This window comes from Brachionichthys hirsutus, chromosome 13 (assembly GCF_040956055.1).
Source record: "Brachionichthys hirsutus isolate HB-005 chromosome 13, CSIRO-AGI_Bhir_v1, whole genome shotgun sequence".
Lineage (NCBI taxonomy): Eukaryota > Metazoa > Chordata > Actinopteri > Lophiiformes > Brachionichthyidae > Brachionichthys > Brachionichthys hirsutus.
Window position 1 is genome coordinate 10,667,517 of NC_090909.1, and position 17,535 is coordinate 10,685,051.

The 17,535-nt window shown below is 43.7% G+C and overlaps 2 protein-coding genes across 2 annotated transcripts in view; both read left to right on the plus strand.

Moving 5' to 3' along the window:
• The window catches only part of LOC137902739 (zinc finger protein 420-like), a 103,645-nt gene that overhangs the window by 24,402 nt on the left and 61,708 nt on the right, over window positions 1–17,535 (plus strand). The gene's annotated exons all lie outside the window — the stretch shown is intronic.
• LOC137902740 (lysine-specific histone demethylase 2) lies at window positions 142–11,136 on the plus strand. The gene is made up of 21 exons (XM_068746810.1): window positions 142–157; window positions 423–565; window positions 1,077–1,198; window positions 1,282–1,371; window positions 1,462–1,573; window positions 2,772–2,885; window positions 3,399–3,437; window positions 3,631–3,823; window positions 3,970–4,154; window positions 4,321–4,491; window positions 4,568–4,642; window positions 4,722–4,856; window positions 6,225–6,396; window positions 6,484–6,611; window positions 6,826–6,957; window positions 7,062–7,136; window positions 7,268–7,384; window positions 7,548–7,673; window positions 7,951–8,073; window positions 8,908–9,060; window positions 10,204–11,136. Exons 1-21 carry the CDS (start codon window positions 142–144, stop codon window positions 10,285–10,287), a joined length of 2,505 nt encoding a protein of 834 aa, XP_068602911.1. The 3' UTR covers window positions 10,288–11,136.

Here is a 17,535-nt window from a genome sequence, read left to right on the forward strand (position 1 = left end):
AAGTAGTGTTCTGGCGACAACATCGCATCGATTTCCCTCACAACGATAAGAGGAGTGTGGGAATAGATCAATTAAAACCGTATTTAGAAAATCAGTTTAGGGTCAATGAGTCGCGGGATTTGAAGACACACACACAAAGTTATGCTGTCGGATGCAGGTCAGTGTTTATAACGCTGCTGCTTGCTACATGCTACATGCTAAATGTGACAGGCTTGTGTAAATGTATTGATAATGGTCACTTCGGTCGCCGCCATTACTGTAATCACTCATTTTGAGTTCCATTAGCGTTGCTTGATTGGGATTAGCTCCTTCGGTGTTATCGTTCTGCGCCAGGGCACCCTCCACAAAGAACCCCGGCCACACGGACCGGGTTGTTTCCTATTGTCAATGGTTGAAAGCAGATTTTTGTCTTTCATGTGTAGACTGTTCGGGTAACGCCGCTGGCGCTCGGCGGGCCAGGAAGAGGAGCTCCGGGGACTCGCCGAGTGACGGACAGACCCTTCGCTCCTCGGGGAGGCAGACCAACGTGCGGGTGAAGCGAACCAACAACCCTCCGCCCGGACAGGTACACCGCAGCAGCAATGTTCGTGTCTCATACGTGTTTCATCGGCCCAGAGTTTAATATTTAATGTGTTGATAACATAACTGAGACTGCGGTGCAGTGAATTTATCAATTTATTCTAGACTTCAGTTCGGGAACTGTTTTGGATTTAATTATTGAGTGTCATGTAGGAAATATGAGAAGACAAAGGCCAGTGATTGTGGCTTTTATTTTTTTTTGTATACATGTTACATGGTGTAATCCTTTATTAAACAGAAACACATTAAATAATAAACATGTTTGAGTGAAATGTATTGTTTTAAAGTGCTTTAGCCAAGAAGGAGCTGAGAACAAATTAAATTAAAGGATAAAAATAACTTTGTTTTAGGTTGTTAAGGCATCAAACAGCCATGAAGCATAACACCTCGTCTTTGTCCAGACACATTTCCTGCTAGCTTTTCACTGTAATATCTGAGACGTTGCTTCTAAGTTTAAACAAGTGCAGTGATGACTTTCTCCACACTCCCGCTTGTAGAGCAAAAGAAAAGCCACAGACACAGAGGAGGAAGACGACCAGTCTGAGAAGAAGTACAGGAAATGTGAGAAGGCTGGCTGCTCTGCTACATATCCGGTTTGTTTTGCGAGCGCATCTGAAAGGTACGCAAATGAAAAGGAAATATCCCCTCATCAATTGTCTTCAGAAACAGTTGTTTTGAATGGACACGATTGTCTCTTCTCAGGTGTGCTAAAAATGGGTACACATCTCGCTGGTATCATCTGTCGTGTGGCGAGCATTTTTGCAATGAATGCTTTGATCACTACTACAGAAGGTAATGCCGACAGAAGTTTTATTTACATTTAAACTGCTGTTGCATCAAGGCCATAGGACTGAGTATTTCTCTTCATTTTTCCACCGACAGTCACAAAGATGGCTATGAGACCTTCGCTTCGTGGAAGAAGGTGTGGACCAGTAATGGGAAAAGTGAGCCCAGTCTTAAAGCTTTCATGGCCGATCAGCAGCTGCCATTCTGGGTAAGGACAGGCGGCGTTCCTGGTCTCTGTTTAGATGAATGTGATTTTGCTACGTGTCAGCGAGTATGAAGGGACAGGTCTACAAGACATGATGGGCGGCTCAGAGACAGTGGTGAGGACAGCCATGATGGACGGCTTAGAGACAGTGGTGAGGACAGCCATGATGGACGGCTTAGAGACAGTGGTGAGGACAGCCATGATGGACGGCTTAGAGACAGTGGTGAGGACAGCCATGATGGACGGCTTAGAGACAGTGGTGAGGACAGCCATGATGGACGGCTTAGAGACAGTGGTGAGGACAGCCATGATGGACGGCTTAGAGACAGTGGTGAGGACAGCCATGATGGACGGCTGAGAGACAGTGGTGAGGACAGCCATGATGGACGGCTTAGAGACAGTGGTGAGGACAGCCATGATGGACGGCTTAGAGACAGTGGTGAGGACAGCCATGATGGACGGCTTAGAGACAGTGGTGAGGACAGCCATGATGGACGGCTTAGAGACAGTGGTGAGGACAGCCATGATGGACGGCTTAGAGACAGTGGTGAGGACAGCCATGATGGACGGCTTAGAGACAGTGGTGAGGACAGCCATGATGGACGGCTGAGAGACAGTGGTGAGGACAGCCATGATGGACGGCTTAGAGACAGTGGTGAGGACAGCCATGATGGACGGCTTAGAGACAGTGGTGAGGACAGCCATGATGGACGGCTTTGAGGCAGTGGTGAGGACAGCCATGATGGACGGCTTAGAGACAGTGTCTCTGAGGAAAAGACAGGAGGCGGAGCTAGAGGTGGAGGAGATGAAGATGCTGAGGTTCTCCTTGGGAGTGACCAGGTTGGACAGGATTAGAAATGAGACAATAAGAGGGACAGTGAAGGTTAGACGTTTTGGAGACAAGGTCAGAGAGACCAGACTTTGATGGTTTGGACATGTCCAGAGGAGAGACGGGGAGTATATTGGTAGAAGGATGCTGAGGATGGAGCTGCCAGGGAACAGGGCTAGAGGTCGACCCAGGAGAAGAGACATGGACGTAGTGAGAGAAGACATGAGAGTGGCTGGTGTTGGGGAGGACGATGCAAAGGACAGGGTGAAGTGGAGAACGTTGATTTGCTTTGGCGACTCCTCAGGGGACAAGCTGAAAGTCCAGTCGTAGTAGCGCATCACAAATGCAGCCATTGTGTCGCTATTCTTTCAGGTTCAATGTACTAAACCGGATTGCAGGAAGTGGCGTCAGCTGACTAAGGAGAGCCAACTCACTGCTTCCTTAGCAGCAATTTACCGCTGTGGGATGAAGTTCAACATCATCAAGGTAAACAGGAAGTGCAATTATAATACGACATTGTCTGTGTAGGCTCTCAGGTCAGGCTAAATCAAGAGGAGCCAAAAAAAGAATCGACTGGACTTGCTGAAGAAAGAGTCTTAATAATAATGCGTTGGTTTTATAGAGCGCTTTTCTGGACACGCAAAGACGCTTCACATTGTGCATTATTCATTCACTCCGTACTTGGTGGTGGTGAAGCTACTATCGTAGCCACATCTGCCCCGGGGTAGATACAGCTGCCCTGGGGCAGACTGACAGGAGCGGGGCTGCCAATCTGCCCTCCTGACCACCACCGACATTCACTCGCTCACTACATTCACACAGGCAATGTGGGTGAAGTGTCTCGCCCAAGGACACAACGACAGTGTACACGTGTGCCGGAGCCGGGAATCGAACCGCCAACCTCTCGATTATAGGATGACCCACAGCTGATTTTTTTTTTCTTTTTGTTGCTCTTCTTGATTTAGCTTGACCCGACTATAATTGTGTCTTTGCTTGTAGAGTGAGGGACCGGACCAATGCTCCCAACCAGAGGACTTGGTAAGTTGATCATTGGTTTTATGTGTTAAAAGCATTTATCACAGCTATCAATATATAAGTTGCTATTAGTATGAATTAATCAGCCCCGCTTTACGCAAAGCCTGAAACGGGTTTCAACGAGTCATTCCTACAAAATGCATTCAGACACGGTCATCCGCACGCTCGTCGATCTTGTGCTGTTTCGTTCTCGCAGAGAGTGGCAGAAGTGAGCGACAGCTGGTGGCATTCGATGCTGATATTGCCGCCGCTGTTCAAAGAGAGTCCCGCCGGCCCTTTCCTCTCGGCCTACTACCCCGACTGTGTGGGGATGAGTCCATCAGGCTTGCCCGGCAACATGTCTCTGACTGAGCTAAGAGCTGATCGCTGCAGAGCTGGCCAGCCACAAAGTAAATCAATCAGTGCCCCTGAAAGGAACGGAATGAAAGGGATGAGGGGGGAATCATGCTCCAAGGAGATGCTTGTCCAGCCTCATGTGTAGAGATGCGGCTCTAAATCTTACAGTGATGTTGAACTCATGATCTTATCCCTGCAGTTCCAGGCCTGTGCCCGTACTTCCAGCCCTTCTACCAGCCCAATGAGTGTGGCAAGGCTCTGTGCGTGCGGCCGGACATGATGGAGCTGGATGAGCTTTACGAGTTTCCAGAGTTTTCCCGTGATCCTACTATGTATTTGGCTCTGCGCAACCTCATTCTGGCTTCCTGGAGCAAAAATTGTAAGGTACAAAGTAGATATCTGCGAACAGTGGCACATACTTTTTTCATGTTTGCACCTTTTAGTCTATAATAATAAATAAAAAAGTCCTCCTGAAAAGGAAGCGGACGTAAGATTTGGAGTAACTGAAAACAATCGGAGCAATGTACAAGATTTTCTCATTTCTCCATAGGAAGTGCTGACTTCACCGAAATGCGCTCTGTACATCATTGTTCGGGGGTTGGTGCGTGTGCGCTGCGTGCAGGAGATGGACCGGGTGCTCCACTTCATGACCAGGAAGGGTCTCATCAACACCGGTGCACTGGCAGTGAAACGGCCCCTGTTGCCTGAAAGATACTGCTCTGTTAGTGTTTACTTTGTCACGACGTTTCACTTTTATGTCTTTGGTTGTGACTTACAGCGCCTCCCTCTTTGTGCAGAGGAATGTCATCATCATTGGTGCCGGCGCTTCTGGGCTGGCTGCTGCACGGCAGCTGCAAAACTTTGGCTCACAGGTACTTCAGCTTTTCCCGCCATGCTTTGGCCGGCTCAGAATGCTGCCTGTTTTCAGTTGATCCTTTCCCCGGTTTAAAGGTGATGGTGCTTGAAGCGAGGGAGAGAATTGGAGGCCGTGTATGGGATGATGCCTCTCTTGGTGTCACCGTAGGGGGAGGAGCTCAAATTGTCAATGGCTGTGTGAACAACCCTGTCGCCCTGATGTGTGAACAGGTAAGAAATCCAATAAGTGACCGAGGGAATACTTGTAAGTCTTTCTGCTGTACCTTAAACTTGATGATTCAGTGTCATTTCATGCTGCGTGACGGGCATGTGGTCCCTGGTACATGGACCTCCTGCCTCGACCGTCTCCCTGTCCTTTGCTGCATCCGCTTCATTTTATTTAATGCGAGCGAATGCACTGATATCAACGGAGGGAGGCCGGCTGACATTGGCTAAGTTTTTCTAGCAGTTCACGGTCCAACAGATCAGTTGGACAAGGTATCGTTACCCTCGCCGAAGAGGAGGCGAGGGTATTGCAATTGGGTGCGTTTGTCTGTCTGTCTGTTTGTTTGCTTGTTTGTTTGTCTGTTTGTCTGTCCGAGCGCATAACTCAAAAACTAGTAACCCAATCGACTTGAAATTCACAAGCAAGGTTCTGTCCGTGGCTCGGTCCTCCCCGAGAATGGCGTTGATCCGGATCTGGATCCAGATTCTATAATTATTTTTACATCTGGAATTGTGCCTCTGCTGTAAACTGCCACTTTAAGAGGGAGGGACACGAATGGCATGATGGGAAAAAGAGTCCAGAAGGAGTCTTGTAGTACGTTCCGGAGCAGCAAGCTAGAGCAGGTTTGGCCCCTCTGATCCGGAAGCCCTGTTTACTGTCTCACAAGATCCAATAGTCTATTGGAGGCGGGGTCTGCAATCTCTGATTGTCTTTCTAGTTGTGATTAAAAGCTGAAGGGTAATACTACAAGCTGATATTAATGACATTACCTGCAGTGTCACCCCATTCGCTGGAACAATAAATGCACCTCTGTCGTCTACACCAGTTATGCCTCAACATTTTCACATGTCGTGTCTTACACATCCAGAGTAGCACACACACACACACACAGTCCAGGTTCACACAGTGAAATGGAAGCACCGGTATTGGTGCGATGACATGTGGGTGTGTCAGAATTGCAGAAAGTAGATTGTTTAGTTGTGTGTGGGTAAATTACATGTGCATTTGGGTGATGTTCAGGCGTCAACCGTGTGTAACAGGAGTGTGTGCGTCACGTACGGATTTATGCAGAGCTTATTTGATGCATTTTAGGTTCTGATGGTCAATGGTGGATCCCTTTGCATTATCTTCAGATAGCAACACAACACACTCTGTATTTTAAGACCAACATTCCCACAGGCATACAGATGGGTGCAAATCAATTTGCTTCTTACACAAAGCGTACAGAATTATCCTGCACTGCGCTTACTGCCTGGCAGAAGATAATTCCCTGGCGTTTTCTGCATTTCACCCTGCAAATGCTTCCCCTGTATGCAACCCTAAAGGTTCAGTAGGTGTGTTGTCTGATTTGACGCCTCGCTCTCTTTGTGCAGATGGGTATCAGGATGCACAAGCTGGGTGAGCGCTGTGACCTCTTTCAGGAGGGAGGCCAGGTCACAGACCCCGCCATCGACAAGCGCATGGACTTTCATTTCAACAGCATCCTGGACGTGGTGTCAGAATGGAGGAAGGACAAGTCGCAGAGCCAGGACACGCCGCTGAGAGGTGCTGCTCAGAGGAGCCTTTACTCCAGTATTTGTTGCATTTTCCGGGTAATTTGACTTGAAGGTATTTGCATTTTATATCGCGCAGAAAAAGTCCAAGAGGTGAAGAAGAATTTCCTTCAGGAGTCAGGAATCCAGTTCACTGAGCTGGAGGAGAAAGTGCTTCAGTTTCATCTCAGCAACCTGGAGTACGCCTGTGGAAGCCCATTAGACCAGGTCTGAAATGCTGCCAGTATTTCTGAAGGGCTGCAGAAACATCCTCAGCTGTGTTCTGTCCATTTTTAAATATTGGTGTTTGTAGACCCTTTAATCTGTGTCATTAGGAAATGTGAAGTGAAATCTGGGTACTTGCCTCCATTCTGAAAAAAAAAAATTGTCGTTTGATGTAACTGTGATGAAAACTTTCCGATGTGTACTTTTTATTTTCTAGGTATCAACAAGATCCTGGGACCACAATGAGTTCTTCGCCCAGTTCTCAGGAGACCACACTTTACTTCCTAAGGGCTACTCTCTGTTACTCTACAAACTGGCCGAGGGACTTGACGTCCGCACAAAGTGCCCGGTTTGTCATGAAATCCTTCCAGCGGCTACATTTACTCCTTCATCCCTCTGTTTTGGAACAACACGAATAAATCCCAGTGTTAAACATTTGCTTTTAAATTCTAGGTCGAGGCCATTGATTACTCGGGTGATGTTGTCAAAGTCACCTCCTCCAGTGGGTCTCAGTGGACGGCACAGAAGGTGAAAATGCTATTATTATTATTCAAAGAACAGCTCAGCTCCGTACATCCATCCGACTTTCTATCTGCTTGGGGTTTATTCTCTGCTGGTTATCTTGGCGTCGTGTTTCTGTGTTTGCATTGTCTTTCCAGGTTCTTGTTACAGTCCCGTTGACTTTGCTTCAGAAGAACGTGATTAAGTTCAACCCGCCACTTCCTGAAAGGAAGCTGAAAGCAATCCACAGTCTGGGTGCTGGTGTCATAGAAAAGGTAACAACAGTTTATGAGGGGGGGGGGGGGTAATAAGGACAGGCCAGCCGGCATAGGCTGGCAAATTTCTATTTTTCCTGCTTATCAACAGGTATTTTAGAAAACTACGAGAAAGATGGTTCCTTTTAGATGCTGAAGGAATTGTTTTAAAAATGTCCCACAGATTGCTCTGAAGTTCCCACACAGATTCTGGGACAACAAAATCCAAGGGGCGGACTACTTTGGCCACATACCGCCAGGTCCTGACAAGAGAGGCCTGTTCAGCGTCTTCTATGACATGGAGCCACAGGTTAGCGTTTTCTTTTTTTCTATCACTCCCGGGAAGAAAGCAGTTGTTTAGGTTGTGCCAGTCCTGCGCGACGCCCACTCCCACCAGTCTTCACAAAGAAAGGATTGTCAGAAAGGATTCCTCTTACAGGAGACAGTAGGCTTTCTCTGGTGGTGCTACATTGCAGACCCAAGAACAAATGCTTTTCACCGGGTGTTAACAGATATCGCAGAATTCATTTTAGGAGGAGAACAAATGCTTCTTGAGTTTACATTGTGAATGCTGCCCTTGTGCGTAGGGAAAGCAGGCCGTCCTCATGTCTGTCATCGCTGGGGAGGCTGTACACGCTGTCCGCGACATGGAGGACAAGGAGGTGATGGACGAGTGCATGAAGGTCCTGCGTGAGCTTTTCAAAGAACAGGTAATATTTAACAGTAATTTAAAATATTGAACCTGTAAACCTGTAATAGCTTTCAGCCAAATAGGCAGTATATTTTATATATACTATTTATTGATGGATAAATAATATGTATTTACAGCACTACATTAATGAGCTTCTTAACGCTGTTTAGGCTTGTTCACCAGCGTAAGGCCCAATTTAAGGTATCGATTAAATAATGACATAAATTTTAACTATATTTACAATGATAGCAAATTCATCAACATTGCTGTTGCCTATTAATTACAATTTTAAATAGTTTAATAGTTTGCTAAATTTGTGTCCATTTACAGATTAAATACTTATGTTAATTTAATTGTGACTTCTGATATTGTCCACTTACTTATTTACTAATTAAATGCCTAATTAATATTTCTGTGTTACTTGTGGCCGTCCTTGCTGCTAGGAAACGGGGTTACGTTGCTGTTTGTGATTGACTCTTCTGATGATTGAAGTCTTGTTAGAAATAAAAGCCTTCAGACTAAATGCACTTGATTAAAGCAGTGTTTGAGCCATGAGCTACAATTCATTAAAATATATGGTACATTCATTGGCTATTTGTATTCATTCATTCATTCATTTTCTTGAAGGCAAGATCAGTAATTGTCTCGTCTTCAGCTGCTTATCCGGATCCGGTTCATGCTGGAGCCTATTTCAGCTGACTACGGGCATAGGCCGTGTACATCCTGGACAAGTCGCCAGTTTATCGCAGACTGTTTTCATTATCTTTGTTAAAATCTTTTCAGATTTGCTTGCCCCCCCCCCCCCCCCCCCCACACCTCATTGTTGTTATTTACTGTCTTCCATCCTTAATAGGAGGTTCCAGAACCCGTGAATTTCTTTGTCACACATTGGGGCACGGACATGTGGTCTCAGATGTCCTACAGCTTCGTGAAGACTGGTGGGAGTGGAGAGGCCTACGACATCCTCGCTGAAGACGTGCAGGGAAAGGTCTTCTTTGCTGGGGAGGTAACATTGCTTTTAACATGTTTATCAAATGTTTCTTCAAAGGTCTAATAGTGACGTAACTAATTCGTTTTAAAGACAGGTTTGATCCATTTAACATGAGGGGCTGTCAACCTGCTGCAAGATCATCTTTACCTTTTGAAAATCATTTGCTTAAATGATCTTAAGAGTGCGATTTACAAGAATTGTTTTTTAAAGGATAAAGTCATAATGAAGTATTAATACTTTATATTTTTATGGCCTCGACCTACACGCAGATTTCAATGTTACAAAAAAAAGGAACATTATTTTCCACAGCACAAATTGTCTTGATGAAAAAAACTGAAGGTGAAGAAAAAATACAACAAATGTAAAATGGTTTGAATTCCCTTGTAGTATACAGCTACTTTAAAATTCTGTTGAGCTCCTCCTTCTGGACAACCAGTGGCTGAGCACTTAAATTAAGTGCAGTAAAACCTCAACATGCGAGTGTTCTGAGATGCGAGTATAAATTTGAGAAACAGGGACGCTTCCAGATGTTGATGCTAAATGGCTGAGTGCTGTGAGCATTTATTATATCATTTTGCGTGTGTGTGCATCTATATAGCAATTAAAATATTTTTTTAAACTTTGCTATTAGCATTGATTTGAGTGTTTTTAGTCGGCCGGAATGGATTAAATTGCTTTCGGTTATTTTATATGGGAAACGTTTACTTCGACTTGAGTTTTGATCTCGGTCCTGGAACGAATTATACTCGTATGTCAAGGCATTACTGTACTTATTTTATTTTATCCAAAATATAAATTCACTCTGCATTACTTCATTACATTTTGAGGGAAACCGTGATCAAAAGAACTGACAGGATATTTTCTGTGACATCATTTTCCCCAGTATATTGTGCTTTGAGAAAATCCCAACAGCAGTGAGCTGGGCGCTGCAACCATTTGACGTCACGCCCAGAATGCCTTGCGACATAAACAACATCGGCGGCCCACAAACAAAATGGATTTTACAGCTTATAAGAAATACGTATATATGTTTGTACATGTAATTAGGTAGTAGAGGTATATTGTTGTATTTTTAGACCGATTTGTCAGGGATCGCTTTAAGTTTTCAGATACTGTAACGTGTGACTTTGATTTGCATTCATTGTTCCTTCTTCCTAGGCCACCAACAGACATTTCCCACAGACTGTGACGGGGGCCTACCTGAGTGGGGTCAGAGAAGCCAGCAAGATGACTGCTATGTAAACTCTGAACGGTTTCAGAGCATTCTAAAACACCAGCATGGAGACCCTCTAGGGCCTGACTGCACATATTTAACACAAAAACTGTCTTTTTTTTTATTTATAACCAAAAAAAAAAGTAGCTTCAACAAGATGTTAAATGATAGCAAGGCGTGATCTCTGTGAAGCTCTTCCAGGGTCTCGTGATGCAAAGCAGAGTGATGTCATCTTAAATTTCAGTTTCAGCAGCGTACGTAGAGCGCCTGTGATGAATTACTCCACATTTCTTTTTGGAGGCATTGGGCTACGTGAAACATCGATTAACTCTCAGCCACCTAATTATGAGCTCAATTGGAAAATACATCTAATCTCAAAGGTTTGCCAGATTTGAGAGATTATTTAGAGATTTTCCTTTGAGAGTCCTCGACCGGTTTTTCACGCATCTGTTAATGAATTTGTATCGTGTCATTAGTAGCGCATGTGTTGGTATAAATTATGAAAAACGGATTAGATTGGCGAGAATTCTGTGATAGCACTTTTTTTTATTTAAAATGATTGTTTGACGTAGAAAGAATCACTCGGGTGCGTGATCATGATGACGACACCAAGCAGTAGAGTATGGAAGAAAATAATGATGAATACTGAAGATAGTTAAAAAAAGAAAAATAAACCAAAGGAGATGAAAAGTGTTTCTTCACAAATACGTCCCTGAAATTTGGTATTGGAGAACAGTAAGACGTGCTGCTTTCCTGGTAGGCCCTCATCGCTACTATGCATCTGGAGGATCATGTTCTGTTTGCCCGACATTACAGTGGTTGAATATTTATCTTCTATGTGTGTAATAAACACCCCTGCCACAAACCGGCTAGATGACCACTGTTCTGATTGTCAGTCACATTTCATCTTCGGAACGCTTTGAAGTACCGATGTGGGGCCTTTTAGAATAGAATAGAATAGCACGTTATTGTCATTACATTTTGTGAGTGTATTCATGAATTCAGTTATTTTCTTCACCGCTTGTTCTGTTTTATGGTGGTGGGGTGGCCTGCTGACATTGGGCAGCAGGCAGGGCCACATGAACAACGGCCCTCAGGACCTCCTTTGCTGTCATGCAACAGCGCTACCCTACCTATTTTGGGATTTACATTCACGGTTGGGGCTTCTTGTCCCTGTGGGGTTGATGGTGTGGGGTGGTTGGGGGGCATTATGGTCAGATCCTGTCCCCCCCCCCACCCGCCTGGTTGGGTGGGGCCTCGTGTATTTTCTTTGGGTTGTCCGGTTTCCACCCGGGTGGTCGTCTGTCCCTCGTGTGGCCCTGCGATGCGCTGGCGATGCATCCGATGTGTACCACGCCTCTCGCCTGTCGCAAGCTGGGGTGGATTCCAGCAACAGCCGTAACCCGGAAACTGGGAAAAGCAGCTGGAGATGAGACAATCGTCTCGTTCTGTAAACATCTCAACAGCTGCCGGAGTTTTCAAATGGAAATTACTTGTAGAAAATGGATGACTGGAAGATGTGTAAAGAAATTAGAAATATGGATTCAGAAGAAATATATTTGAAAGATAATCTATGGATGAAAAAGGAAGTGTCTTTTTTTTTCTTATTTTGAAAGACTTTGGATGATACTAAATATGAACGATAACATGAATTAAATAGGGAACAAAATTAATGGAGCTGCGTCCTATGGTAAGCGAGCAGATGAACGAGAAGCCGGTTGTCTCTGACAGTGATGATGAATATCATATATTCCTAAACCAGGTGATGAAGCTGATGGCTGAACTTGATGGAGTGATGATATAATACAGAGGGTGACAGAAAAAGTAAGCTAATGAAGTGTGTTTTGCCCGTGTCAGCCACCGTAGTAATCCTCATTGAGAGTTCGTATTTTCGTGGGTTCAATTTAAAACAAAAAACACACACAAAGCAATGTCGCCCAGGTCACGTGAGACCATTCCATATAATACAGAGTTCACTGATTAAAACGCCAAAAAGAAGAAGAATACTTTATTTTAGTATTCACGGTGGGATTTTTTGTTTGTTATTTTTCTACACAAATGTATTTGGATGATGTAATTCAATTAGTATAGCTGCATTAGTGGAAATAGGATCCTGATCAGAAGGTGGCGGTAATGCCCTTCGCAAAGGTGGCCAGCCGCCGGAAAACCCTACGAAGAAGAAGAAGAAGAAGACGACGAAGAAGAAGAAGAAGAAGAAGAAGACGAAGACGAAGACGACGAAGAAGAAGAACGAACGTTTTTCGCGATTTAGATGAACATAATTAATACCCAGCAACAACATGGATTGCAGCACAGCCTACGTGCCTACTAATGTTGTTAGAGACTCTCCAGGTATTTGGGTAAACAATCGTACTTTTTTTTGTACTTTCGAGGAAGCAGACATCAATTCATTGTGATTGTTAGCTTAAAGTTAGCCAATAGCTTAATTAGCATACAACTTCAAAATAAAATACTTCTACATGGCTGAGTTATCGTAAATGTAAGACAGTGACGTGAGTTAATGTTGTTACAGCAGTATAGTATCTATAACTACAATTCGTGGTGGTAATGCTACCAATGGTAGAAGGTGCTGTGAGGTTTTTTTCTCTTACTCGGGTCCTGTCCTAGCTAAAGTGTTCCTTTTAAAGTTAACCAAACCAAAAGTGAGATGTGTTTACTGTTATGTATGTCATTGTGTATTTGACTGATCAGATAGTGGCGGTTCCAGCTCGGAGGATCTGATACCTCTCTCCAAGCTCCTGCAGAAGCCACAGCACGTTGAGAAATCGTCCTGCGAAAACAAATGCAGCTTAACCAACAGCTCCATCAGTGAATCCAGAAAGGCCAAAAACCGTGGGGACAACAAATGTAACGGCAACACTGAGTGATTGCATGAAATACTATTATCTGACATGTGGAAACAGAACTGAAAAGAAATTATTCTAAAAAAAAAAAACCAATCTCCTCCCGTAGCTTCTGATGAGTCCTCGGATGATGAGAAGCCTTTGCCAGAGAAGAAGAAAAATTCTGCTCCAGCTCAGAAACGAGGGAAAAAAGTCAACGCATCAACCATAAATGTCAAGGAAGCCAGTGGTACCATATGCAACCAAGCACATTTAAGTTTTGTCTCCTAATTTGTGTCTAGAATGTGCGGCTTTACGATGTTGCTTCTGTGATGTTCACATTTGAATACAGACGACGGCTCAGACAAAATGCCTTTCATAAAGCTGACCGAAGTTACGTCCAAAGCTGTGAAAAAGGCGCTCGGCACGCCTCCTAAACAAACTGCTGATACAAGGAAGAAAGGTAATTGTCCCTCCATATGAATCTTCAGCATGCACAGAAAGTGACTGTTCACTGCCACAGAGATTTAGCGATTTAAATGTCTTACGCAGAATGTCTGGAGGACTGTGATGCATCAGATGATGAGCCTTTGAGTGTTCTTGCTAAGAAGTGTTACCCCAAACGTCAGAGAAAGGCAGCTGTCCCACCACTAAGAAATGCATCCACAAAAATTAAATCCAAAAGAAATGCATCAATGAAATCAAGTGAGTGTTCAGCTCTGGAAATGCATTAATCGGAATTATATATAAAAAAAGATCTATTCAAAAATAAGTGTCGTCTGTCTTCTAGTTAATTACGCGGATACTTCCAGCGAAAGCTCAGAGAACGAACCACTCCCAACAAAGAAGAGGAATCTGACAAAGTCTCCTTCAAAGCAAAATATATCGGCGAACAGCAAGAACAAAAAACTCAAAGAGAAATCCCGAAAAGGTTGGCAGTGATTTGATCACCAGACGGCCATGAAGAAAGAAGTTACAGAGAAATGCTAACTGCTAACTGTCATAATGCGTTTCAGACTGCAGCTCCAGTGACGACGATGTGCCCCCGGTGAATCTTATTACCAAGAAGAAACCAATGAGGAAAAGTGCAAAGAATATCGCTGTATTGCAAGCCAGTGAATCAAGAAAGACACAAGGTACAATAGCAGAACAAGGGTGGCGCAGCGAGTAGCACTGTTATCTCAGTAAGAAGGTTTAGGGTTCAATCCCCTTCTTTGTATCTTTTCCCTGTTTCTGTGTGGGTTCTCCGGGTTCCTCCCACCTCCAAAAACATGAATTAGATGTGGGAGGAAACGGGAGAAAACCCACACAGACACCGGGAGAACATACGAACTCCGCACAGATAGGATTTCAACCAGGTACTTGCTGTAGGGTGACAGCGCTAACCAGTACGCCACCATGCCGCCTAAAGAAAACGTTAGACGACATAATTTCCAATTCAAATCCGTGATTTTTTTTTGTCAGGATCTTCTGACGAAAGCTCCGAAGATGAACCCTTGATCAATCTAAAGAAGAAACGCACAGAGACCAGAAAGAAGAATTCAGCCCCAAGGAAAAGGGGAACATCTCACAAAAAGCCTAGAAAGGCACCTGTGGCAGGTAAGAACAAATACCACACTATCACAGATTCAGACCGGTTCTTGTGGCGCACACAAGCAGTAAAGAAATGAACATACTGGAGTTATGAATGTTTCTCAAGCAGTCATGCGGTTATGCTTTATGAATTTGCTTTCCAGGGTCATCAAACAACAGTTCGGGTGATGAAGTGTTCAAGAAAGCGGCGCGACACCCGCAGGTGACCAGAGTCGTTAAAGTAATCCTAAAGAGGTGCGATGGCAAAGAGACTGCAGGTCACAAAGCCTGAACAAAAGCAGTGCAGGTACCGATGACGACGCAAAGTCATCAACGGATGAAATGTTCAGTCAGGATTTTATTATTGTTCACTTCGTGGATGTTCAGGCTATCCGGTGGCGACCCGTCTGAGAGACGCGTCTCATATTGCCACATTAATAAAGTCGATGGCATGTTTTATACACTTGATATAATTTAAGTTTAGAGAGTTGATATTCGTACTCTTATTTGGAGTCAAATTTTAAATGTTCTGGAAAGATGTAATGTTTTAATGTCTTGGATTTAATTTTGTTATTTGTGCCTACTCTGCAACGATTGTCTTTTGGCTTTACTTTGTAAGGTATTGGTTTTCGTTGTTGATGCGGTTAGCAGTAATTATTTACTAGATTTAACACTTTCATTTCACTGTGAACATAATTTTTATAGGTGTCCTAACCAAGTTATTGTTTATCCTTCCATTTCCATTCCAGTGAGACTAAGTCATTAGTATTTCGTCTTCCTATCATCTACGACTCCAGACAACAGTTTTACTTTTGACTTATTTGGGCCGTGAACAGAACTGTGACATTCCTCGTCCCTCTTTTGCAGAGTCGGTGCCAAATTTGAGGCATAGTCAAGCATTACTGACTTCTATCCAAAGAAAACCACCATGAAATATTGTTTTACTAAAATAACCATCAAACTAATGATCACATCAATGTGATTCTAAATTCTAGGGGCGATTTTAACTGAATACTGAATTAGCTATTTAGGCGCTACTTTTAATAAGTGTAATGACATCGTGGGCTTCCTTTGTAGAGGATTGTACCATGTAACTGAATAATTGCTTAAATATTTGCTCTATAAAATGGAAAAATAACTAGGGTACCAGTATATGGATGTATGGTATTAGCCTGTTATAGGAAACAGCGAGGGCTGTCGAGGTCACAGGTTGCTCCTCTGGTGCAGACTGCCTGGAGAAATCCAATAAAATAACTGCAGTCTCCAACCAGAGAGACGCAGAACGTGTCTCGTTCAACTCTCCTCTACCGAGAGTTCCAGTTTTTACCTTCTGGCAGGAGATGTTGCATCTCCACAAGGATCCGTTTCGTATTTCTAGAATTCCCTTGTTAAGACAAAGGTTGTGTTATTGTGTTGTTGTTTGTCCAATACAATGTCCACAGGGAAGGTTCGATATTATCATCACTGTGATGTGTACGTGTGTGAAGTGCTGAAGGCGTGTGACGACGTGTGCAGGAGGAGGCTTTTTTTTTTTAATATAAACTGTTTTTTAATTAATTTCTGTGTTCAGGTGGAATTCAAAACCGATTTCACCATTACAACAAAAAGTGTGTTGTGAAAATATTGAAATGTTTTTATGTTTTCTGTCTCTTGACCGTTTGTTTCACAGCTTCAGTTCTTAATGCAAGCTGCTTGAGTCGTTTCACTACCAGAAATCAAACTTTGGCATTATAGCGAGTGAAAACTGAGTTGTCAAGAGTCGACGGCGTGAATTCTGAGAATCGATTTGCAGACAAAACTTTGCAATGCGTAAAAGTTCATGCCTAAAGAGTTTTAAAAAAAAAATCCTTTCACTTGTTGAATAGTATGAAATAAATTGTTTTCAGTAAATAGCATTGTGACGAGTGAGAAGTCTGTAAACATCTTTAATCAGAATCTTCATGATTCTAATGATTTCATTTTTTATTTTTTTTATGATCTCATCCAGGGTAGCAGAGACCTGTGAGTCCGGCAACCTGTCCGCTTTACTTGAACCCAGCCCAGTTGGAAATCAAATAGTGCATCATCTCTGTATTTGACAATGAACCTCTCACAGGAGAGAAGTATATATAGTTAGCGCGTACAGCATAGACAAAAGTACAATATGTAGACGCCATCAGCATTTTGGTGAGAGGCATGGAAGATAACTTACGGTTTTATTCCTAACGAGGGCTGCACAAGTTAACGAAGTTAAAGTAGACATGGTTGTTCTACAATCATTTTTGCATGAATAGATTCCTTTTTAGTAGAACTACAAATAAACTGAGAGAAATTAGGCATTGGGTGCATTATAATTGAAATGTTATAAATGGGGACAATAGTCACCACAGTAGGACGTCAACCGGTGGCCCCGCCCTGGAACCAGGTCGGGGCTCGTGTGCGAGGGCCTGGTGGCTGGGCCTCTGTACACAGGGGGGCCCGGCTCAGCTCACCAACCACCGAAGGAGCTGAGCCGAAAGGTGTTCCTCCTCTCACCTATGATGATGAGCTTTGGGTCATGGCCAAAAGGACAAGATTCCAGATATAAGCAGTTAAAATGAGTTTCCTCCAAAAGTGTTTGCTCACATACGTCGAACTGACTCGTTCTTTTTCCACACATCACATCAGAGGAAACTGTTACAGGACCTGACCAGAAACTTGTCCTTTTCCAAGCTCTGGTCGAAGTTGGGTCGAGAGAGAGAAGCTGATGTTGCACCTCCAGAGAATCATCACATGCAAGTTCTAATGGCGTACTCTCTTTCACTTCTTTCCTGTCCTGTTGTTGTGCCCTTTAGACTCCTGCGATCAAGCAGGTCCTCCGTAATGCAAAGGTTTTTGTCAACT

Coding starts and splice junctions, on each gene's coding strand:
- LOC137902740 (XM_068746810.1), top strand. Junction 3,824..3,969: donor CAGAGCTGGCCAGCCACAAA/GTAAATCAATCA, acceptor TTATCCCTGCAG/TTCCAGGCCTGTGCCCGTAC. Junction 7,674..7,950: donor TCTATGACATGGAGCCACAG/GTTAGCGTTTTC, acceptor CCTTGTGCGTAG/GGAAAGCAGGCCGTCCTCAT.